General features: G+C 49.6%; 1 protein-coding gene across 1 annotated transcript in view; it reads right to left on the bottom strand.

Annotated features, from left to right (window-relative positions):
- LOC144735180 (protein phosphatase 1 regulatory subunit 16A-like) overlaps positions 1–26534 on the bottom strand; it is a 143024-nt gene that overhangs the window by 63775 nt on the left and 52715 nt on the right. Inside the window, exon 3 of the mRNA XM_078617633.1 lies at positions 376–446. Within this exon, the coding sequence (XP_078473759.1) occupies positions 376–446 (71 nt within the window). The remainder of the gene's footprint in view (positions 1–375; positions 447–26534) is intronic.

Genomic DNA, 26534 nt, shown 5'->3' with positions numbered 1-26534 from the left:
CTTCGGGAGGCAGGAAGTCCGGGCGGATGTTTTTGTTGTTTAAAGGGGGCCTGTTAATCGACGATTTAAAAAAAAGGAGTCGATCGTATGTACGTATGTATGAATCTACGTACGTATGTTGAGCTTCTTCCGCACCGTACGTAGCCAACTGGGCTAATCTGAGGTGAGGCAGTCCATTAAACGTCAATGCGCTCAAACCCACAGGACAGCCGGGGCAACGATCGCCACGCAACAATCCGCCCGCGGTTTAATCCCTCCACCTCCTCCGTGGGACGTCCCCGCAGCTCTAAGCTCCCCCCCCCGTCCGCCCTCTCCCACACAGTCCCCCCCACCCGGCCCCCCCCCCGGCCCCCCCTTCACGGGAGGCTGTCTCACCTGATGCAGGGCCGTTAATCCATCCTCGTTACACAGGTCGGGGCTCACTCCGCTCCGCAGCAAGGAACGCACTGCACACGCGCACACACACAGGGGGGTCTTACGCTTAGCCACCGCGCACGCGAACAGACTGTTGAAGCGAGTGCCGCTCATAATAATGATCATTATCATTCTAAGCACCAAACTAAGACTGCTATTTGTATTTCACCAGGTAAGGCCCGCTTTTTCAGAAGCGGACTGGCCACGAATGATAGCTCAACGAAGTGGCTTATCGTGTGGAAATTTATAGCTGACAAAAAAACTCTAAACGCACGACGTTGAGTCTAAATGTGGAGGGAAAAACCGGAGGACCCAGTGGAAAATCAACTCAACCACGGGGAGAAAGTGACATGCAAACTCCAAATATACAGCAGCGGGCGTCAGGGTTGAGATTGAACCCACAACCTCCTGTATACCAGGCGAGGTAGTTATCTTTCCAGTTACTATTTCTGTCTGTCTGTCCGTCCATGTGTCTGTAACATAATTCTCCTGAAGTTGATCCAATATGACAGATACTCGAGTGCAGAGTTGAATTGCTATTGAGGACTAACGTGGACTAACAATTTGTTAACCGGTTGCCCATAACATGGAGACAAAGCAGAGCAAAAAAAACAAAAAGACTACATTCTAAAAAGGCTAAATCACATTTGTCACCACACCTCCGATTAGCAGGCTTGGGCTACGTACGGCGCGAAAGAAGTTCTAGAAACATACATACACACATATTCTTAGGTTTTTTCGGTAAAGTCACGGTTCCACCTGAAGACGGAAGCTTGTGTTGCCTCGGAAACGTCGTGATTTTTATGTTATTTTTTATTTTACTTTTATTAATTTTTATTTTTTACCTACGTGACTTTACCGAAAAAACCTAAGAATATGAATCCGTGCAGTCACGAAAGCTTCAAATCTAGAATACATACACACGTCCCGACAGGTATCCGCCAGCTCTCTCACTGCTCATGAAAGACTCCCGAAGCGAAAAAGGTGGTTGAAGGGCTTCGCGTCACTCCACGCGTACGCCCGTGGCTTCTCTAACTTGTTTAGTAAAATACGCTAACTTAGAGCGCTTCGTCAATCGCACACCACCCAAGGCGGATTTTTACTTTCCGCGAGGTAATTTAATAAATTCATTGCAGCAGCAGCGCATTCATACCGCAACGCCGTTTTGATGAGGCCGGAGTTGGTAGTTAGCACACGAGCCATAACAGCCAGCACGGAATGTCACGTTCAGATGTTCCACTCTATCCGCAGTTACAGGCTGGCTGCCTGCCTCCTAGCGTCAAATGAGGCGTTAAATAGGCCGCATGTAAACCATGCCGTGCGGCGTGCCGGTCTCCCACCAATCCCCCCTCAAACACCCCCCCCCCACCACTACTCCGTTGTAACTTCACCGATAACAGTGACGGATTTTTTTTTTTTCCATTCAGACGCTGTCTTTCCTACAGACCTGTTCTTCACCTGAGGACGGCTGCTTGCGTTGTGGCCGAAACGTCGTGAGAATTATTTTATTATGTTTTATTATTTTATTATTTCCCTTCTACGTGACTTTACCGAAAGAACCAAGAAGAAGAACAGTGACGGAGCGCTGAAAAATGTAAAGAACACTCCGATTTCTCCAGGCAAGTCCAATCGCGGCACAGGTGGTTTCTCCCACCGCCCAGGTTATTTGCCGCGCCGAGCCAGAACCAAAGCGGGGGAATCTGCTCGCGAGACTTCTGAATCTGGCTCGGGGCCAAGCAGGGCCAGGGGGTGGGGGGGGTGGTGGTGGGGGGGGCGACGTCGAGTCAGGAGGCTGTGAGGACACACACAGCGTCGGCAGCGACGCGTCGCGACTCGTTCCACTGCGCGCGTCGTCAGCAACGGCACGGCTCGGATTTTGCAGTGGGGAAAAACAACTTGGGGGGCGGGGGGGGGGAAGAGCTCGTGAGGCCACGGAAGAAGAAGAAGACGTCGCACCAGATGGGAAGACACAGTTTGAGCCAGCGGACAGAGACTTGGCACAGCGGGATTTATAACAATAATAACAGCAGCGGAGAACGCGGAAAAGGGTGAACTCAAGTCTACGGCTCGGGCAGAAACGCGTAACTCTGCCAGGTGATGAATTTCACACGTACACCTGAATTTATTATTGATGTGCGATGTTATTTATGCGGGGGCGGCAGGGGAGCGGAGACGCAGTGCTTTCGCACCATCAATCGGGCCCAGCTGAGAGTTCAATTCCCGGCCATGGTCAATCCGAATTGGTCCCGGCTCCCTCATTACCCCAAAACAACGCTCAATGACCAGCACGGTGAAGTATGGTCAAACGACCCCCACAACCAATCACGGCGTGGGCGAGCATTGCATTGACAGAGAGTTGTGAATTATTCAGTTTTATTACGAATGTATAGACCTTATGTATGCGGTGGATGCTGACGGTGCTTTCACGACGGAAGTGATACAGTGAGGTGCGTGACCACTTCACCGCCTCTAGCAGCATGTGGCACGCATGTGGCACGCATGTGGCACGCATGTGGCACGCATGTGCCACGCATGTGCCACGCGTCAAAGGTGAAGGCACAGCCCCGCAATTTCTTGCCACACGTCACCGCTGGCGCAAGCGAAGCCCTAAGAGAGCTCACCTCGGGGACGTTATTTGGCCTACTCTTCCACGCTTGGCGGACATCTCGAAAGGGGTGGGAGTTACCCACACATTACCCTCACCACACGCGACCAGGCGATCGACTAAATGTGGTTCATCCTATTATACCGCTGCCTGATGCTGGGTGGACAGAGGAAGTAGCCTGGTGGGTGGTGGTGGGGAGGGAGGAGAGATTTAAAATAAACGTGGCCCCGTTTGCCGTGGTGAAAAAATGTTAACGACATCGCCTGGTATACAAGATGTCGTGGATATGTTCCCAACCCTGATGCTTGTTGTAAATTTGGACTTTGTGTGTCTCTCTCCCCGTGGTCGCGTGGATTTTTCTCTGTGCCCTCCAGTTTCCCCCCTCCACATTTAAAATAAACTTCACGTGTTTTAAGAGTATTTGGCTGCTATAAATTTCCACGTGACAAGCCACTTCGTTGAACTGTTATTTGTGATGGCCAGGTCGCTTCTGAAAAAGAGCTAGACAGCTCAGCGGGGCCTTACCTGGTAAAATACAAATAGTTTGTAGTTTGCAAGTGCAGTGCCGGGAGATCGACAATCGAACCGGTCATCTCTGGAACATGAGGTCAAGCGTGCCGACCCCGACGCGACGTGACAGGTCGTGCGTAGGCATGAGGAGGGGGGGAATAATCCGGGCAGCGTCACATGACTGAGAATCCATACCTGGCGGGTGTCGCGCCGAGATGTGATCGCGCGGGAAAACATTTTCCAGGCCTCATTGGGTTTTCTTAAATTATTAACAAGTCGCCGTGAGTAACGACCTGCTGCGCTAAATGACCTTTGCATGAAAAACACTGCCTTTGCGGTAAAACACTGCTTTCCCTGGAGCCCAAGTGAAGACTTTGCCCTCAACAACCACAACATTCTCATATTTCACAAGCGACCTGGGGCATTAAGACTGCCAGTAGGGGGCGATGATTGCCAACTGAGTAACCTGCGGCGGTGTAACTTTAGAATTTTACAACTTTGGACCCTGGCAATGGCACAAGATGGGCTTGCCCTCACGAATGAGGCCAGGGGACCTTTGACGTCCACTGCGAAGCAGTCGGTGCCGGAGTGTTGTTTATCACGGCTATTACACACCGCAATCATAATCCTGGGGCCCCGCTGCGGTGAGATGTTAACTTCCTCGCCTGGTATGCAGGAGATCGTGGGTTCGATCCAGACCCTGATGCCTGCTGCTGTGTATTTGGAGTTTGCGTGTCTTTCTCTCTCCCCGTGGTCGCGTGGATTTTTCTCTGGGGCCTCCGGTTTTTCACTTCCACATTTAGAATGAACATCGCGCGTTTTAAGTATTTTGCTGCTATAAATTTCCACGCGATAAGCCGCTCTGTTGAGCTATACAGCTCAGTGGGCCTTACCTGGTAAAATAAAAATTAATTAGTTATATATCATGACGGCTGGTGTAATCTGCCCCCAGTTCCATTACGAGATAACAGAGACTGCTCCTTACAGATTTTGCCGCACTGCATGGCGAGACTTGCTGTACTACGAGAGTGGAAAGGAGACACTAGAAGCAAAGTTTAATGTTTGGTAAAACAAAAATAAAAAAAATTATCTGGGAGTTCCAGTACATGAGGCACATCCATCCAATAAAAAAAACGAGAATCTACAAACGCAACTGGAACCCTTTCTGTAAGCCAATTAATTACGCATAAATCACTCACGGATTATTTAATGATGCGTGCATTTATAGCCCCTTGCATCTCTCGTGTTCTAGGTGTTGGGACGGCTCCCCTGAGGGAAGTGGGGCGTACATCGCCGTTTTAATGGTATTTATTCTAGCGCGCATGGCACAGACTCCCGCAGATCACCGGCCCTTCTTTAAAAATCCACTGCTGGATGAGGGCCTTTCAGACACCACGTGCGTTGCCCGGGGTTACATTGGCCCAGCGACGGAGGGCAGCACGGACGTGGGAACACAGAGCCCATCGCAATCTTCATAAAAATACTCAACGCAATCGTCGATAGCACAGTCTTCAAAGGGAAAGCAAGTTATGGATGAGGAGGGGTCATCTCTCGAAACGTCGCCCGAAAAATGTTTGTTTCTTTTAAGGCTACACGCACACACAGTGCTATTGACGAACGTGTAGAGTTGTTGTTGTTTGTGCACCACTGCTAATGCATCATCAGCATCATCAGCATCACCAAATAATTGTGCCCAACCGTTTACAGAACCACCATCCACTGTCAACCCAAATAAACAAATACATTGCATGAAGAGAATATCTGCCACAGTCATACAGGCCATAATAAAGATAATTAAGGAAAACAAAGGAGTGGGAGTCAAAGCAGCAGGAAGCATCTCCGGAGGCACGTAATTGAAACGCAGCCATTCACACATCACTGCTTTTCTGACATAGTGAAATTTATTCTAGATTTGAAGTGTTGCTGTGACGGTTCCACCTGAAGACGGAAGCTTGTGTTGCCTCCGAAACGTCGTGATTTAATTTATTTTCTTTCTTTACCGAAAAAACCAAAGAGTATAGTGACATTTATCAGCCATCAGAGATGTGCTGAACCATAAATATGCTCGACTCTTGAGGTGGATCACGGGGAGGGGGGGTAGGGTTAGACAACACTCGATTGACACCACTGAAGACCTGGATTCAAACCCAGGTGCTGGGAGTAAACCCGGTTCTCCAGTGTTGCGAGTTGGTGGTCTCATCAGGCCTGGTCACCAATGACCGTGTCAAGAAAAGGGTCGCACGGGAAATTTGTTTTCCTCCGAAAAATGGCGAAAGAAAATGCAGCTCTGAAATTACACGGAAAAAAAAAAGTGGTCCTTCCCCATCGCCGCAGTTGATCGGTGCGGTTCGACACAAGATTGCGTTTTATTTTTTTCCCGACGGCCCTCGTTGCAGAGAGAGAGAGAGAGAAGGCAGCTGCCAATAACGCCCGCTAACACGTGCAGTGGTTGCTGCCAGCACGCCTGAATCTGCCGATGAGCACCAGAGAGTGATTCTGGTCCCAGGGTTTGCACGTTTAAAAACAGACACTGCTGCTTAATATGTGTCTGGAAAGCCCGGCGGGGCTGATAAGACTGAAACACAATTCACATTTATGCGGAGATAAGGAACAACAGTTTTTTTGTTTGTTTGTGTGACCCAGAATGCACCACTGCAATGGTCATTGAAGTTATGTTCTAGCAAAGAGCGGCGCCCCTCGTGTGGATATAAAGGAGGCCGACTGAAGTGACTTTCAAGAGTAGTTCCATGACATCATTTTCCACGGGCCTTTCTCTGACAGAGGGTGATGGAGCATCGCTAAAGCCACAGGGGAATGACAAACGTTCATTTCCTCACCGGCAAGTTTGGAAAAACAACAACAGGTTATCGATTGACCCATTGGCATATAAATGGGAGAAGAAAAAAAAAACCCCATTAAATTTTTTAAACCAAAAAAATTCCTGCTGGTACGGCATAGCCTTCAGGCAATTTACGTGGCCAATTGTACAAGTGTCTGGTGGGAAATTGCATTTCACCTGGTTCACCAGTGTGGGGGCGAAGGCCATGAGAATAAGTGTCAAAAACAGGACACGGGAAAATCCACCGCGCTTAATTAGTTTTTGCATATGCATGCCTTCTTGACCACTTTCCAACACGTGTGCATCGTCGGGATCACTTAAGTCACAATAATGACTTGACGACAAGCCGCGCGATGAGATAGTGTCACATGGGGGCGCACGGAGTGTGATGTCACCACCTTTGCGTAAAAAGCTTTCCTATTATCGCTGTTTTTTTATCGGTTTCCAGGTTTGTGGGTCACCCTGAGATAAATTTGGACACGTGAAAAAGTGCTTCATAGCTCATCGGATTCCTCCAGTATGAAACAAAAGACACCGATTCTGAATTTGCCCACTTTTGGGTTATCCCTAGTAGTAACACAACATCATGACCAAAACGTAATTTACATTCCATCATCTTTGCACAGGTTGCCGCAATCCCTGCGCCACAGATGGACGGACGGACACAGCTAATACGTAACATCATTCAAAATTAACCAAATTACTTGGCAGTGATGCTGCTGCTGCGTTGCCGCGGTGCAACAAACACCATCATCAACATACCCTTAGGTTTTTTCGGTAAAGTCACGTAAAAAAATAATAGAAATAAAATAATAATCAACAACAACAATGCTGCCACACAGTCGTCAATATCGCCACCTTCAAAATTAAACGAAACACAACAGAGAGAACGCTCTGGGGGAAATGGTCCTTCTCCATTGCACGTACACGTTTTTCTTCTTCTTTCAAGAATACGTAAATAACAACCAAAAATTCACACGTGCAAACATTGCGACTAAATATAAGAGCTAATACGAGAGAATACTAAATATAACAGCTGCGAGGCGAATTAACTCAAGACAGAGTGCTCGAGAGCAACAGGCCAGGCCAAGCATGTCCCCAACGCCACGCTGCAAGGCGACGCATAAATAAACTTAATTTAGCAAAGTTCAGCCAGCCGTAGAATCATTTCTCGGGGTGACCCAGCACTGCCGGAGCGTGAATGTGACTGCCAAAGCGCCGCGCTGCTATTTCGAGGGCTTGAAGGACTGCGGAAGGGCGCCACGGTGACTCGGAGATGTTAACTACCTCGCCTGTAACGCAGGAATCCGTGGACCCGATCTCGACCCCGACGCCTGCTGTATTATTCCGAGTTTGAGTGTCTGTCTCCCCGTGGTCGCGTGGATTTTTTTTTCCCGGCTCCTCCGGTTTTTCCCTCCGCAATTCGAAAACATGGGTTTAGATTATTTGTCTGCAATAAATATTCCTCGTGATTAGCCACTTCGTTGAGCTATCATTTGTGATAGCCAAGTCGCTTCTGAAAAAGAGCTGTAGAGCTCAGTGGGCCTTACCTGGTAAAATAAAAAATATTTTTTTACAAGTTTTCAATTCTACCGAGGGCAAAGCGTGCGAGACACCCACTGCCCCCCTCCCCCACCCCTGACCAGCCGAACTCCAACGTGCAAGTAAAAACAAAACCACGAATCATCACAGCAACACCAATTGGTCCACCGCCCTTTGAACCGGAACACTCCTCCGAGACGAGCGGTTGTCTCGCGCGGCCAGTCGGCGGTGCCGGTTTATCTCATACGAAGCGAGGAAGCAAAGGTCACGGTGCAAGGGCGTTCGCTCGACAAGCGGCGGAGGAGATCTCCGTGGGAAGGGCACACTGCTGCAACACGCGGCAGGGAATGAATGTGCGTTGCCCAAGGCGGCTATCGGACGTGGAACCGACGGTGAAGCTAATAACATTTTTTTTATTTGACCAGGTAAGGCCCATTTGAGCTGTATAGCATCTTTTCAGAAGCGAGCTGGCTATCACAAATGATAGCTCGACGAAGTGGCTTACAGCGTGGAAATGTATTATTGCATGGCAATTCCAAATGTGGAGGGAAAAAAGCAGAGGAGCCAGAGAAAAATCCACGTAACCACGGGGAGAACGTGCAAACGCCAAATGTACAGCAGGTTTCATATTCTTAGGTTTTTTCGGTAAAGTCACGTAGGTAAAAAATTATCGTGCTGTGATGGTTCCACCTGAAGACGGAAGCTTGTGTTGCCTCCGAAACGTCGTGATTTTTATTTTATTTTTAATTTTACTTTTATTAATTTCAATTTTTTACCTACGTGATTTTACCCAAAAAACCTAAGAATATGAATCCTTGCAGTCACGAAAGCTTCAAATCTAGAATGTACAGCAGGTGTTGGGGTCGATATCAAACCCACGACCTCCTGCATACCAGATGAGGTAGTTAACATCTCGTCCATTGCAGTGCCCCTCTGAGATGAAGGGAATGGAGGGGGTGGGGGGGCAGCGTTCGGAAAGCTGAACCTGATTGCGAAAAGCAAAACGTGGCAGTGTGCCTTTTAATCAGTGCGTAACGCCCGATTGTGCAACGCGGGACAGGACAAAGCGTGAGTGAAAAAAAACGCGCAAAAAGACGCACGGACCAGATGCGCGCTTGCAATTACACGGATAGACAGTAGCAGAAATCACGCGGATGAAACAACACAAACCCAGACGCATTGTATTGACTGTGAAAAAAACCCCCAAAAGTTAACTGGCTTGGGCAGGATGCGTCTGCACTGACCGCCGTGGTGTGAAGTATTGGTCGGAGGGGGGGGGGGGGCGGGGGGTCTTCATCTAGCAGTAGATAGATAATGGCTGATGATCGATCATCGCTTTGTATCGGGGTGCTCTGGTTTCCTCATGCCCATCAATAATTGGCTGGCGCACTGAGCTACCTCGACGGATGTCTTTTACATTTTAAGATCTTTTAAATTGATCACGGGATAAAATAATCCCCTTCCCTTGATTCTATTAGGGATTCCGAGTGTGTTTCACTTTTTAGATCACCGTCTTAAAACTCAGCTATTTGTACAACGGGCTTTCCCCCGTAACTTAAAACTTTTGATTTTGTTGTCCGATAAGATTACTCTATAATTATTACTATTTCGCTTCCATCGTATTTCTTCATTGTATTGGAATTTCGAGTTGTAGTCATTGATATTGACATGGCTATTATCACCTTTGTATTCCGCCTAAGATTGTATCGACACTCGGTTTATGTTTACGTACAGCGCTTTGAGATACTTCAATACGAAAGGCGCTTGATAAGATAGAGGTCATTATCACGATTATTAATCTCAACGTAGAAGTGTAAGGATTGCAGAGCTTGGGAAACAGTTGCTGCCGGCTCTCAAACTCAAACTCATTCAACTAAACTATTTTTATTTTACCAGGTAAGGCCCACTGAGCTATATCGCTTTGTTGAGAAGCGACCTGGCCACAAATGATAGCCCAACGAAGTGGCTTATCACGTGGAAATGTATAGCTCCCAAACGCTCTAAACGCACGTTGATTCTCAATGTGGAGGGGACAAACCGGAGGAGCTGGAGAAAAGGCCACACGACAAATGGGGAGACAGGCACACAAACTCCAAATATGAAGGCGTCAGGGTCGGGATCGGGATCGAACCCACGACCTCCTGTATAGCAGGCGAAGGAGATAACATCTCCTAGCAACTGCGTCGCGAGGCTGCTGCTGCTGCTGCCTTTCGGCTCGTGTTTGCGGTTCCTCGGGAATAGTGAGATGCACATCTTTACGAACGACAACGCAGATATATATATACACACAAAAGCAAAACATCATTATATTATTTATAATAACAAACGGTACGAGTAAGACTCCTTATGGGAAAAAAAAGTGTCCCGGTGTTCGATAATAAGTTAACGTCACTGGAAATACGCGAGAGAATAACGGGGGAAATTTTTAAATCAGAGAAAATGTAAAAACTACGAAAAAATGCGACCGGCTGCAGCCGTGAAACATTAATATATATCTGACACCCCGTTCATTTTTAAACATGAATGTGAAGTTAAGAAAAGAGAAATGTACCTTGCACATCAGGATAATGCAGTTGAAAGCAGTAATTGCTTTTCATATGTATTGCAGTCTCCTGGTTTGTCTTCTTAACTTAATTACGAAAAAAATCCAGGGCATTGCAGACTTTGCTTTTCTTCAAGTTCGCCCGATGTTCTCATCCTATCTTTTCCCACCCCCAAACATTTAAAAGTCGTCCTCCACGGACGTTTAAAAAGTCTTTTACACAACTGTTGAGCGCACTACAAAACGAAATCAACTCCCAACGGAGAATGGGAAACTCAACAATGTTAAGCTATTTCGACTTTCTCAATAATCCGAGGACGATGTAACCCAAAGACTGTTCTTTATTTCCATTCGTCATATGGCATTATATTATACCGAGGTCACCCTTGTAAATGCAGGCAATTGGAGCAAAAAAAAAGTTTTATAAATTCTCACCACAATATGGTATGCGGAGACTTGTGTTGCCTCCGAAACGTCGTGATTTTTATTTAATAAAAAAAAAATTTTTTTTATTTTTTTACCTACGTGACTTTACCGAAAGAACTAAGAGTGTGAATCCTTGCAGTCACGAAAGCTTCAAATCTAGAATAGTATGTGTGGACATTCGGCTCTGTGAGGGAAAAGTCACCTCCCTAGGTCGGCAAGAGCATCCCCCACGCCCGGCCACCTTTGTCTCCACCATCGCTGAAGTTTACTCGCCGCGTCATTTAAAGCCGAGTCGACCCAGGGGAGGTCCAGGACCAGATCAATACAATCACACCACCGCCTACACATTCGCGGTGCAGCGAAACCACCACACCACCTTCTTCTTCTTGGTTCTTTCGGTAAAGTCACGTAGAATGGAAATAATAAAATAAAACATAATAAAATAATTCTCACGACGTTTCGGCCACAACGCAAGTAGCCGTCCTCAGGTGCAGAACAGGTCTGTCGAGGAGACAGAGTCTGAATGACAAGCTCGACAGACCTGTTCTCCACCTGAGGACGGCTACTTGCGTTGTGGCCGAAACGTCGTGAGAATTATTTTATTATGTTTTATTTTTATTATTTTATTATTTCCCTTCTACGTGACTTTACTGAAAGAACCAAGAAGATGAATCCCTGCAGTCACGAAAGCTTTAAATCGAAATTTCACCGCACCACCGTTCGCCCCCCCACCCCCCTCTTCAATTTACGCAACGAAACACGGAGTGCATGCGAGCATCGGGAACATTAAAAAAAACATGAAAAAAAAGCGACTTCCTTCTGAATCGTTGATGCAGACTTTAAAAATGTAACTCGGCACCGCAGGAACACCGCCGGCACTGGGGAGAATCAACTTTGAGCGACGCGGTGCGAGTGTGGGTCTGCAACTTGGGGGGCACGCCCCTGCCCCCTGCACCCCCTCCCCCCAAACTCCTCATCTAGAGACAGCAGACGGCCTTTGAAGATCGTGGTCATGTGGGGTTTTTTTTTTTGACAAAATATATACGTCTTTTTTGTTTCACACATTCAATAATTTAAATGAAAATCTCACTGCGGGTAAAAAGGGCGCGCACACACACACACCTCGCCCCATTAGGCCGGAGGATTTCAACCTCCAGACCCCGTGGGTGGGTTTCTCCGTGGGTTATCGAGTTCACCCATCTAATTTTGATGAAGATAAGATGATGCAAAGAAGTGGCCTGGTGACATCAGGAGTCAAAGCGCTGTTCTGGCATTCCACATTCATATGGCAGGGGCGAGTTTAATATTTATACAAAGTGGTATTCGCTTTATCACCCCATGGGGACGAAAAGCTGAGTCGAACCCCTGACCGGGACTTGAACTCTGAACCTTTTTGAATCGTGAGTCACTGGGTTATAAAACCACCGCACCAACCCAGCTAGATCACCCTTGGCGTTTGTGTCGCCCATTTACATTCTCATTCCATTCCGTTTAATTTCATTAAGTAGGTTTAGATTTTTTTTTGTATTCACTCACCATTCCAGATTGTCAATGGCTTTGGCCGGATTCTCTGGACTGGCACAAGAAAGAAATCAAGAGCCAAAAACTGCGTTGGCTAGCACCGGGGAATGCTGCCCCCAAATTATTAGAGATATTGCATTTTGTAGCACAGCAGCCACCGTCGAGTGTAGGGAGTTGTTTTTTTACTACTTGTACAAATGTTCCAGCCAAAAAGAACTCCACGTTACGCTAATTATTTCTTATTCTGACATCCGACGGTTATAAGAAGCGAGACAAATCGTTTTCAGGAACAATCTATTGAAGCGCATGTTTTGCAATTAAAAAAACCGAGACAATTCAACCAATCACACATCCAAGATTAGTCAAATAAAATGTACCGCACTCTGGGAATTTAACGGCGATTGGATGACGCCGTGGTTGTCAGGGGCCAGTGCACTGGGCTTGCGATACAGAGGTCGCCGGGTTCAACCTCCCGGCGCGGCAGCTAGAGCAACGGCAAAAGTTAACCAAATACCTCCCCTCAACCCACCTATGTCCACCCAGCAATATAAATCTTACACGCCACAGTTTAGTCGATGGGCAAGTGTGGGTACTTCTACCTCTATCCAAGACAGCTGGCCAGCGGGGAAAAGAGTAGGCCATACAAGCGGCTGTAAAACCTTTTTCTTTTCTTCCACGGTAACGATGCCTCGAACGTGCAAACAAATAAACATGCACTGTACGCACATGGAACTTCTTTCGCACAGCACGTAGCCAACCGAGTTAATTGGTGGCGCTTAATTCCCCACCCAGGTGTCCCTGTCCACCCAGAGGTATAAATGGGTTCACCGAACGGCGGGTCGATCGATCGGCAGGTCGAGCGTGGCGGGGTAAAGTGTGGGGGGGCACCGCAACCTCTTCCGCTGTTTGTAATGTTCACGGGTATCAGTTCACACCGGCGATTGTAATAAAATGTTCCCGTGACGAGCGGTAAATATGAACAAGAGGTTGAGAGTAATAGGTTTTTACCCTTTCAACTGGTACAAAAACTGACACCTTTATACAAGGCATCATGTTTGCAATAACCACAACACAAGCAGTCAAAATGCAAACAAAAATTAACAACTCTGATGATGATAATGATATGCGCTGTCCTTGAAGTTGATTGGTCCACACCCGAGACAGCTGGTCCAACACCAATGGAGACTAGGCTCTAAGAAAAGCTGTCTCGGGTGTGGACCAATCAACTTCAAGGACAGTGCATATCATTATCATTATCAGAGTTGTTTATTTTTGTTTGCATTTTGACTGCTTGTGTTGTGGTTATTGCAAACATGATGCCTTGTATAAAGGTGTCAGTTCTTGTACCAGTTGAAAGGGTAAAAACCTATTACTATATTTTGCTACTGGTAAAGGAGGTCTCATAGTGTAAGAGGTTGAGAGTTACTGGGAGCGCGAAGGCGTTTGCGGCTGAGCCGTCGTCTGCTCTCTCGCCGACGCATCTTTGCCCGCGTGGCGTCCGACGTTCCCGCCCCACGTGCCGGAGAGCGCCTCTGCGGGGTCCGAGTTACGGCACAACCCAAAACAAAAAAAAACACGCTTCCCGGCAGCGTCAATCCGACGCCGTTATTTTGTCGTCGGCCAACTCTGCAGAGTTTTGGGCACGGGACGAACGTCCTTATTCGTACGCAATCCGCCCCACCGTCCATAAAAACCGGGGTGGGGGTGGGTGGTTTGGGCCTCACGCCCAAGCAACACCGTTTGGCAGGGGCGGCCCGTGTCTGTTTGGCCCGGGCGTGGGTCCAACTTTTTTGCGGTTTCCATAATTTATTCATGGGCTCGTGGAGCCGTCGGTCGATCTCCCGATCTGAGAGGCACGACAAGCGGGATGCACTCAAGCAACCAACCAACCCCCCCCACCTCTCTCTTGTCCGTCCTGCAATTAAAGATGGCCGGGAAAAAAATCAATCCTCAGCCACCTGGTACGGGTGGTGGCGGTGGTGGCGTCGTCGGTGGCGATGGTGGTGGAGGTGGTGGTAGTGGCGGTGACGGCAAAAGCGTTTTGGAGAATATATTCAAGGCGGAGATGAACGGATATTCGTCTATTCCAGCCGCTAACAAGCGTAGTTACATCTGCGCATGTGCGCACGAACATTAAACCACTGCCTCGTTTTTTAAGTCCTAAAGAGCATAAATAACGCAATGTTTTAGTGTCATTATGAAGGTAGAAAAAGGTAAAGGTGCAGCCCTGCAATTGCTCCTCTGGCCACTGCTGGTGGAAGTGGCCTCCGCTCGAGGGCGCTCTCTAGAGAGCCTCCTCCAGCGGGTATTTGGCCTACTCTTCCACGCTACGGAGCGGCAGCGAGTCGACGGCCGCCGTACGAACACATTTTGCACTTTTCGAAATATAAATTTTGTCTGCACAACTTTGTTGTTTTAACACCATGGTTCCCGGTGGCCGGGTGAGGTTCTAGGAAATCTGCCATATCGGCCGTGGGGGTTGTTTGACCATACTTCACCGTGCCGGTCAGTGTGCGTGTCTTGGGTGAAGGGCGAGGGGGGGAGTTGCTCCAGACATCTGTGGGAAATAACTTGATAGCTCATTGGATTCCTCCAGTGTCAATATTCTGATGATTCTGCTCGGGGACTGGTTCAGATCTCACCCTTGGCTGGGAATTGAACTCGGGTGACCGGATTCAAGGTACGTTGTGTGAACCATTGGCACCTCTCCTCGCTGAACCGCATAAACACGATATATAAAGCCCTTGCTTATGAGTTTATTTATTCATCAAGTGCATTATTTACTCACTTACATCATTTATAGGAGACCCTTTCAGAGTGGAGACTCCATCCTGTAGTTGGTCACAACAACAACAACAAAAATCCTCGGTTGATGAGATGCGACGTTGACGTTTCGTGGCACGGAATCAAACACGGGTCGCCCGCCGGGTGCAGAGCGCAGCGAGCCAACCATTGCACCACGGCTCCACCCCCACAGGTGCAACGTACAGCCACCGCTAAACGATGGCTGGATTGAAGGCCTCCCCCACGCCTGGTTGCTCACTGGGGCTGTTTGACCATATTTCACCATGCTGGTTAGTTTCGCACATCTCCGATTAGCATGGTTGGCTACGTACGGTGCGAAAGAAGCTCAACACACATACAAAGCGGCGGCGCGGAGGTAACGGGCCGGGAACGGTTCAGATATCGCTCCCGACCAATGTTAGCCGTGGCCGGGACGCCGGGCTCATAAGAGCGCGGCGCTGATCGTCGGCACCACCGCTCCACCCCCTCAAATGGTCCGTATAGACCAGGAAGGGGTCAGCAACCGAATTCGGTAACCCCCCCCCCCCAACAAAAACTCTATATTTCAAGAGCCGCACTGCCACGTGGCGAATACGAGACCGGCGTTGATCCCTTAATAAACGACGTCACGGAGCGGCCCTTGAAGAGCCGCACACCAGAGGTCGCAACCGGGTACCCGATACCCGTACCCTACCCGATACCCGGCTACCCGTACCCGACCGGGTACGGGTACGGGTACCCGTTTGCGACCCTGGTGCGGCCGGGTACCGGTAGGCCGTGAGTCACTGGTGAGTAACCGTTTGTCACTCATTTCCCAACGTCTTGTCTCTTCTCACAATTCAAGTTCCTAGAATCAACCCACCCGCGCCTGCAACATGGCTTCATCCCAGAGGTCGCAATCGGGTACCCGATACCCGTACCCTACCCGATACCCGGCCGGGTACGGGTAGCCGGGTATCGGGCCGGGTACGGGTACCCGTTTGCGACCCTGGTGCGGCCGGGTACGGGTAAGGAATCAAAACCCGTTTGCGACCTCTGCCGCACACGCGGCTACGGAGCCGCAGGTTGCCGACCCGTAGTCCAGGCAGACATACGCGTGGCGAAAAACAATCGCAATCGACTCCGCATATTGTTATTATTATTAAAGTCATTTTCAACCAGCGACATACGACTACAACTCAGGACACGGCACGGTACGCGAGCCACCGAGTCACAGCTCTAATCCACTTACGACAGGCAACGTACACACGGTAGCAGCAAGCTAATATATTCAGCAACGCAGAGGAGGCATAGCTTTAATTTCTCCCACGGGGAGATAGTTACATATCCCCGACGGGGAATTTCATTAATATACGCATACCTCATCGTTTGTCGTCCGCTCGCTCGTTAACTGCAAACGTACAGCCACGAGTTTCCGAAGTGGTCAAGCCACAAATGATAGCGCAACGAAGTGGCTTATCATCGTGGAGAAATTTATAGCAGCAGGCAAATACTCCAAACGCGTGATGTCGATTCCAATTGTGGACGTAAAAACCGAGGGACCTGGAGAAAAATCCACACGACCACGGGGAGAGACAGACACACGCAAACTCGAAATATACAGCAAGAGTCAGGGTTGGGATCGAATCCATAATCTCCTGTATACCAGGCGAGGTAGTTAACATCTCCTAGCCACCGTTATGCCCCTTTTGTCACTTTTGGCTCAAGCGCAGGTGCCCTGGCATGGACTGTCAACATCGCAGGACCGTGTGGGATTGTGACGATGGCATTGGGGGGAGGCCTTCAGCCTGCAGATGATCGATCATGGTCGACGGCAAACTGTCGGAACGCTACCGACTTAAAATTAATGATGCGTACAAATGAAAATCCATGGCACATGTAGTTTTTATATATAAAAGACAAAGGTCCCCCGTTTAGCCAGACTTTTGGGGCAAGTGCTGTTAACGAGCCCCTATGAAGGCCGGCACGGAACACGAGGGAGGTTTGTGGCCAGCACCATGAGCGGGCGCCTTTGTCTCCCCAGTGGCGATGTTTACACACCGCACCAGGTACGCATTTGATGCCGAGTCGACTTCTTACAATTCAGCGTTAAGTAGCAATCGCTCCAAACCACGGAAATAAAGAAACTTAACAAAAATCCCCGAGTGCAGTGGGCAATGAATTTGGCTGTCCGCCTGATGAAGCTGGTTGTAATCACTGGCGAAACGTCGTGCTCAGATTGTAAATGTCGTGGATTTGCTCTCCAACACACCGGTGTGCTGTACTAGTGACGAATTGGCACGTTCTGTTTACGTGACAAACCTTACTGATTGGCTGTGTCGGGTGGTGGCGGGTTTAACGACACATTTATATTTACGCGATCTAAACTAAAAAAAACCTCTATTATGGGCAAGGAATGTCCCAAGCCGTCCTGGACCCGGCCGATCCATGCGCCTTCACTCACGCCTTGGCTGCACTTGTAAAATAATCCCCGACTCTGCTTTCTAACTCGCGAGAAGCAAATTCGCCAATGCACTTCTCCATTCATTTGGATTCAAAGAAAAGAAAAAAACATCGATTTTTACTGTACGTACTTTTAGTGGCGGACGCAACTCGGGCGCGCTTAGCAGGCACAAGGCGCCTGTGACCTCCGACCTTTTACAAAATGAGTTCAACTCTATACTCTTAGTTCTTTCGGTAAAGTCACGTAGGTAAAAAAATGAAAATGATAAAAAATAAAATCATGACGTTTCGGAGGCAACACAAGTCTCCGTCATCAGGTGGGACCGTCACAGCCAGATTTGCTGCATCAAGTGAAATCTGGCTGTGACGGTCCCTCCTGATGACGAAGACTTGTGTTGCCTCCGAAACGTCGTGATTTAATTTTTTATTATTTTCATTTTTTTACCTACGTGACTTTACCGAAAGAACTAAGAGTATGAATCCTTGCAGTCACGAAAGCTTCAAATCTAGAGTTCAACTCTACCTTGAAAACTTTGAAGCTCCGAGGTTGGAGTGGTGTTGGGCGAGCGAGAGAGAGAGGGGGGGAGGGGGACGGAGTGCGAAGAGAAGGGAAGGAACCAACGTCGAAAGCTGAAAACACAAAACCGCCAAAGCGTCTCCGCAGTCGGAGATGGACGCAGCAGCAGCAGCAGTAGCAGCAGACCCTTCGCGGCCGGGGCTGTGGCTTTTTAATGCCGCGCTTCGACGGAGCGGGTAGACGGAGCGGTGGGGGGCTGGGGGGGGGGGCCGAAGGAGGGCCGCCGTCGGGGTTGGGGAAAAGGGGCGCAGGTCTGGCGGGGCGGGTGACGGCGTGGCACCCACGGGGGGCGCCGCGGGAGACCGGGCAGGTTCCTCGCCACCATGCGGGATGTTTTATTTCTCCATCGGCGCAAATCGATCGGACTCAACGCAACGTGACGGAGGGGAGCTGGGGTGGGGGGCTGGGGGCGGGGGGGGCTGGCTTGGGTGGGGTCGGGCCAGGGTGGGGGGGGGCTGATGGGGGGGTGGGCCCCGCACCACCGAATGTCATCCCTTTGCCCCCCCCGCCACCCAAGTTAACTCTCCTGAATCACCGTCATGGTGGCCCCCCAAACAACCACGCCAGTTCTACTAACCACCGCCACCCGTCCCCAAATCTGAGAGAGAAGCTGGAGCCGGGGCCTGGCTAAACGGCAGAAAGCATAAACCCGAGGTCCCGCTGTCAAACCGCGTTGTCACTGCGTGCCGTAACGAGCGCGCGAGAGATGCGTGGCTTCAACTCCCAGCGAAAACCGAATTTGCCAAACAACCCAAAGCATGCAAGGGCCCTCCCGAAAAAAGAGTCCTGAGACTCAGTGAATGCATACCGGGAGAACTTTATTCAGCGAGTGATAAAAAAACACTATTTTTTAAAATATATATAGCACAAGTTTATAACCTTTTGTCAACTCACTGCTGGATGAACGCCTTCTCATACTCTGTTGGTAATGGGGCTGTTGGGCCATATCTCACCACACTGGTCCGTACAGGGTTGGCAAAGCGAGCGCCAAAGACCGGCCAGCTGTGGCCAGGTATCCAACTCATTGGTGCTCGCGAACAGCACATGTCCCTCGAGGTTACAAGGGGGACCTTTGTCTTTGTTGGCAACGGCAAGCCATGGGTTTTAACCAGGCCGCGAGAGGTGCTCCGATAACGATATTTGCACCGGCGGCGGTCTGCGAGGGTAATTGAGGGATCTTTGTCTGGGCTGTCCATGTTTACAGACAATGCACAGACACACACAGAGACCTTGCACAGGATTTAACACTTCTCCCGGGGATAGCAATGCAACGGGCTCTCTGGTGGCTTTGAGCGACCTTTGTAGAGGCGGTGGGAAAGAGGCGGGTAAAGGCGCCGCCCTGAAATGTCCGGGCTCACGCTCACTGCTGTCCGACGGGCCTCCACGTGCGGTAACTCTAGAGGTCTCATCTCCAGGATATTTTGGTTTACTTTTCGACGCTGGCCAGGCGTCTTCGAACACGTGGGGAGTATCCAACACCGCGTAGACTGCGGCAACAGTCTGTTACGTCCAGTCCTATAGTAAAGTATACATGGCCTGGGCCACTCTCTTGCACATTTGAGATGATCATCCTGGTGCCTCTTGAGTTCTCAACCGGTGAAACAAAATTGAACTTGAACTGAAACAAGATGAAACTCTATCACGTCAAATAAACGTCTACTGCAAGTGCATCGTGCGCAGCGAGATGCTCGCTGCAAATGAACCAGCCAAGGGTGAAAATAAATAAATAAACAAGTGAACAATCGCAGCTACCGTACAAAAATTCGGCATGCCGAAGATGAAAGGCCAAAATTTCCAAATCGATGCGAGCCGACATTTCCCCAAAACTTCCGCAGGCCCCAAAAAAAAAAAAATCCACTCCCTGTCCGTCGGAGAAACGTAAACGCGGAGGTGATTGCAGGCGCACACGCGCTCGCAATTACGCACGCGCCAGCGAGCGGCACGAGCGGAGGAGCCAGGCTCCTCCGGCTCCTCGCCGAAGGCGCGCTGGCACGGGTTGGGGCGCATTAACGACTAATCACGGAAATCAGATTCCACGCCCGAGCTCGAAAACGACAAAATTATAAGTCGACGGAAATGATTAACTCTGCCGAAATGTTCAACGTATTAAAAAAAAAAAGTCCCTAGCAGGCCTAAAATGTGCCACCTACCCACCACCCGTCCGCCCGCCACCTCAGTAACCCGGACCTCATCGAGTGCTGCGTGTCGCTCGGGCACGATGTCCGACGTTTCGTGCCAACTTGCTGGAGGCCTCCTTCAGAAGCAGAATTCGACGTCGGATGCACCGAGCTGACGGAGATGCGTTGTAAGAGAATGTGGTGAAGACTCCAAAAAAAATGTATTTCCAAGTTTACCGATTGGGTGATGTAATAATATGGGGAGAGGACATTGCATGCCACTCACACCGACGTTTAACAAACTAAGGGCGTCAAACTGAACGTGTGACCGCTTTCGTCAACTTGACTAAATCAACCAAAAGGGTACTTTGGAAGGCAGAAGAGGTTCTGCCGCAGGGATTCCTGCACTGCTCTCTAAGCCCGGCAGACCCGAGTTTGATTCCCAGCCCCGAGATAGGTGACGTCACTGTCTTCACAAAACCTCCAATTAACAAGGTAGGCTATGTACGGCGCGAAAGAAGTTCACCATACCCCTCGTATAGCCTAAACAGACTGCAGGGGCAAGTGCTGTTAATGAGCACTTGCCCCTGCAGTGGCACACAATGGGGTGGGTGGCCAGCACCACGCCCGACCGCCTTTGCCTCCCCAGTGACGATGTTTACGCACTGCACCAGGTACTCCTTGGAGGCTCAGTTGACCTAGGGGAGGCCCAGGAACGGTTCAGATAATATTGTGGCCGTGAACGGGAATCGAACTCGCGTCGCCGGATTCGTAGCGCAGCGCACTGACCACTACACTACCGCTCACCCATAAGGTCCATACACACATACACACATACACACACATACACACACATACACACATACATACAAACAACCTCCCAGAACAACGCGGTATGGGGAGTCCTTCATCCAAGACTCGGACTGACCAAACGCTGCGACGTATTATTACGTTCAATTAATCTGCAGAATTAAAATGTGCATTATTCATCGCAATCCTCCACGACTGTGCATAATGCGATTCGGCTCAGTGGAACTTCTGTTTTGCCGGAAAAAAATATAAATAAATCTCCCTTTGCACGGACGGTAATAATTTACAGCGTTGACATATAAATCATCGTAATCTCATTGTGCTTGAAAGGCGTTGTCACGCCGAGTAAACTAAATCAGGCCGTGTGTTTTTATTTAAAAGGTAAGAAGGCGCTAAAGGCGCAGCCCTGCAATTGCTTCCTTACGCCCCTGCTGGCGGAACGGCCTATGCTAGAGGGAGCTCCACACGGCCTCCCCCTAGGAGGGCGTTGTCATCTAAACTCCTGACGAAGAGTGGCAGACAAAGGAGAGCACAAAGACAAAAATCCCCGTGTAGCCTTAACAGATTTGCTGGGGCAAGTGCTGTTAGCGAGTTGCACCTATGAAGGCCGACACGGCACACGAGGGGGTTGGTGGCCAACACCACGCCCGGCCGCCTTTGTCTCCTTAGTGGCGATGTTTACACATCGCAGCAGGTACTCATTTGAGGCTGAGTCGACCTAGAGGAGGCCCAGCACTGGTTCAGATAATCGTCACCGGTGTTGGCCGTGAGCGGGAATCGAACCTGGGTCACCAGGTTCGTAGCGCAGCACGCTAACCTAGACATATCCCCCTCACACAGACACACACAAACGCACGCACGCACACAAGGACACACAGATATGCACAAACACGCACACACGCACGCACACACCCGAGCTGACGTCCACCGTGGAGATGGAGCGAAGAAATCAACTCGTGCCTAGGAGCCAGATGGGACATTTACGCGCTAAGACCGTGATACACGTGATGACCCAGGGAGGAGGGGGGAAATGTTGTCAGCAGCAGATAGTGAAGGTACATGCACTCACAATTATCGTTAATTTCTAATGCTGTCGCCGCACTGCTTTAGAATGTGAGGAAGGGCCTTTTAGCATTTGGCAGCCCCCTCTTGTTGGGCATTCGTTCAATACCGGAGGGGTGGGTGAGTGCTAACCGTGTAGGCCTTCATCGGTGCTCGCTAACAGCACTTGCTGCCCAACAGTCTGTCGAAGGCTATACGGGGGATCTTTGTCTTTGTAATGATCATCACACCGGACATACAATCCAGAGGTCGTCGATTCGATCTCCCAGGGAGTTTGCATGTCTCTCTCTCCGCTTGGTCCCGTGTCGTTTTCTCTGGGACCTTCGGTTTTTCCCCACACATTTAGAATTCACACGCGTCTAGAGTAATTCGCTGCTGTTAGAAATGAACACGTGATAAGCCACTTTGGTGAGCTATCATTTTTTTGCCAGGTCACTTCTGAAAAACTAACTACATAGCCCAGTGAGCCTTACCCGGTAAATTAAACATAGCTTAACAGTTTCGTTTTTATAGTAGGCCAAAGTACCATCTCGAGGGGCTCTCTATAGCTCCCGTGCGCAGAGGCCCTTCTGCCAGCAGTGGCGTGAGCAAGAAATTGCAGGACTGCACCTTTACACCTTTACCATTTACAATGCAAAAAAATCTTGGTTGCGAATCCAGGTTTGATTCACCTGTGATTGAAACAGGATTGACCCTCCGGAACAGCGAGCTGACGGGATGAGCCTGGTCATCAATGAAAACACCGCCCACCACCACCACCACATTAAAATTCGGTGTTGCACCAACATTCACGATTTTGACAGCACTGTGGATTGTGAGATGCTCCGGAAAAGTAAAGACAACCAAACAATGAGGTCACATAATAAAAAGGATTGTCAGGAAAACATGATGTCCTGGCAAAGTGAGATACTAGGGTTTCAAAAATATGAAAGTCACAAAATAGAGGGTCGACACTGGGGCAAAAAAAGTGCCTCTTATAATCTGGAGAAAACGATAACCGCTCGCTCCCACAATGCAGTTCTGCACTTTCGAACTGATGTTCGGTTGGGAATATCTGTGTGGTGGCAATAATGTTTGTTTGTTCGCTGTACCTGGTGCAAACAAAGTCACACAAATCATGATCACTCACACACTAACTCGTTGCTTTAAAATACGAGAAAGAAGGAAAAAACCAGTGGGGTTCTATAATTGAAAGAATACGGTAAATGCCATTGGCTAATGTTAGCTCAGCATTGACTTTTTAAAGTTAAACCGAGACATCAGAGAATCTGAGATTATCTTTTTAATCATACAATCATAATGCATGTCTCACTCCGTCTTGGCCTGTGCGCCACGGTTAAATGGAAACATTTGAATATTTTCAGTCATGCATAACCCACACTCGCATTACCATCACCATTACCATTGTCACGTGATAATTGATTACATAACCGCCATTATTGGCGCTACAACCGAGTAAAACGAACACGAAGGTTAGCGGGGGCACATTTATTCAAAAATAGAAATGCATACCTGCACCTTATTAAAGCAAATTAACTCGTTCAATCAAAGCTTCGTGCGAGCGGGCGGTGACGCGACCCCCTAGCTCCGTTCGTCGTCGCAGAGGCTCGTGGTTCGAAACCCAGTGGGAGCCCCGGTTAATACCATAGTAGCGGTGTGTGTGTGTGCGTGCGTGCGTATTAACCGTGACGAGAACGCTGCTACGCGGCGCCCCGCTTCACGGCGGACGTGAAGGTGATCCAGCGGCGTCGTTCGCTAGACCGGGGCGGGTGGCCGTCGCGTGGGCCGGCGTCACGTGGGTCAACATTTTACACCGCAAGCGACTCGACTGGGGGAGTTTACTGCTCGTGTACATCGGCGGCCATCGCGCCCCTACTGGCAGGCTGATGCCACGCGCCACTCTCGCGAAAGTTAGATTCGTCCTCGTCTCTTGAGTTCGCACCTGGTTAAACAAATACGATTCTCGTACCTGTCAAACCATACCGTGGGTTTTATCCCGACCGTGACGCCTCTATATTTGGAGTTTGCGGTGTCTCTCTCTCTCCCTGTGGCCATGTGGATTTTTCTCCGGGCCCTCCCGTTTTTCCCCTCGACATTTAGAATCAAAGTGCATTTCGGCCATTTGGCTGCTACACATTTCCACGCGATAAGCCACTTCATCGGGCTATCATTTGTGGCCAAGGCACTTCTGAAAAAGAGCTATTTCAAATACTTTAAAAGAGTAATTATTCTATGTAGCTGGCACATTCGCCTTCAAGGATTTCAAACGAGATTCTGCCCTCTCGCCTTCCAACCCCGCCAACCGCCTCATCACGTCTGCCAATTTGCCGAACCGTGTCGCGTTACGCAATCCCAGGCTTGTTCGAGGCCTTATTAAGCAGCGCCGGCTGACACATTTCCAGCTATTCAAGGAAGCGCCGATTTAATGCATCGCGAAAGCCCGCGACAGAAGCCCCCCCCCCCTGCACGACGTTGAGAAGGGGGCAACGTGTGGGAGGTTGCGGATCAGGCGTCAGGCGACCGCTGCTGTCGCAAGACTCCTGCTGCACCAAACGTCTCGCCGCGGTGGCGAGATGTTAACTCCCTCGCCTGGGGTGCAGGAGGTCGCGGGCTCCATCTCGACCCTGACGCCTCCTGTATATTCGGAGGCTGCGTGTTCACTCTCCCCGTGGTCACGTGGATTTTCCCCTGGGTCCTCTGGTTTTCCCCCTCCACATTTAGAATCAACGTGCGTTTAGAGTATATGGCTGACGTAAATTTCCACGCGATAAGCCACTTGGTTGAGCTATCATTTGTGGCCAGGTCGCTTCTGAAAAAGAGCTACATATGTATGAAGAACTTCTTTCGCACCATACGTAGCCAAACGTGCCAATCGGAGGTGCTACATAGCTCAGTGGGCCTTGCCTGGTCAAATAAAAAAGAGTTTAGTTTAATAGTTTAGTTCTCACTTGGGATTTCACGCCCACCCGGTCTAAAACACTCGACACATTCATCAACAGCACTTTGGCGTTAAAATGTAAGTATATATATTAGGCAACTTTTCAAACAATAGCCCATCCTAGTAGCCAATAAATGGTTCACGTGCGATGATTTCGGTGCTATGAAGAATGGGCCTTTGCCCAGAACGTCAGCCTCTTATATATTTTTTCCTTTCAAGGCCACACACACACACACAGGGGCGTTATTGACGAGCGCGTTCACGTATTAGACAAATGGAAAATTCGTGCGTTTGTGACGACGCTTTCTAAGAACGGTGAAAGCGGGGTGTTTAATACAAAATCGAGCAATGGAGCAACGCCTATCTCTGCTGGTGGCCCACAGCGAGCGGTTGATATTCAACATCCGTGCGGAATAAAACGTAGATTAACAAAGCGTCGAAATGCGACCGCGTCTCACGACTATGTACAGGGAACGTCTGGCTGGTAGTGGAGCGGTTTAACCACAGCAACACCTGACAGGATAGAGCTGTCCGTCACAGGTAAAGGCGCAGCCTTGCAATTACCTGCTCACGACACTGGTGGCGGAAGGGCCTCCATGAGAGCGAACTCTTTCAAGGAGGGTTATTTTGGCCTCCAAAATTCTTCCACGATGGGCCAGACGTCTTTGAAGAGGCGGGAGTAAGACGCAACTTTACTGCGTGACCTGCCGATCGACTAACCGTGTCACTCTGCTGGCAGACCAGACTGGAGCAATCCGATTGGCTATGAAGCTCCGGTGAGCTATGAAAGTCCAGCGCGTCGACCGTCACAACACGGTGGCGGCATCGTGGCGACGTTGCCGTGACAACGACGGAGGAAGATAAATCGCGGAGGGGGCCGCGGGAGTCGTTATAAGAAGCGCGGAGTCTCGAGTCCGCCCCACGTTAGTGATCTACTCAGAACCGAAGTTCATCGTTAACGTGAAGCGCGGCTCCCAAGCGTCGCCGTGGCTTGCGGGTCCTCTCGCTCACTGTCGGCAGAGCGGTGGGTAAAACAATAAACCCAACAACAACAACAATCATAAATCAATCTGTCCCGTCTGCCTAGTCTCTCGCCGCCCGACTTCCCCTACGTCCCCCCGTTCCTTCTCCGTCCCCAGATTGATGGGCAGGGTCCCAGCGCCAGGGCCGAGAGGAAACGATTGGCTGTGCGCGACGATTTTCGGACGCCGGTCGTGCAAGATGAAACCGGTCGGAACGGAGCGGGGAACTCACGAGGGGGGGGGGGGGGGCATTTCGCCCGTTGCCGGGGGGGAAAAAATAACGGGCGAAAAAAAAATAACAGGGAAAAAAAATAAGGGGGGAAAAAAAAATAACAACGGGGGGAAAGAAATAACAGGGAAAAAAAAGTAACGGGAAAAAAAAT

This window comes from Lampetra planeri, chromosome 54 (assembly GCF_965212315.1).
Source record: "Lampetra planeri chromosome 54, kcLamPlan1.2.h2, whole genome shotgun sequence".
NCBI classification, from domain to species: domain Eukaryota; kingdom Metazoa; phylum Chordata; class Hyperoartia; order Petromyzontiformes; family Petromyzontidae; genus Lampetra; species Lampetra planeri.
This window is presented reverse-complemented; position numbering and strand designations above follow the sequence as displayed.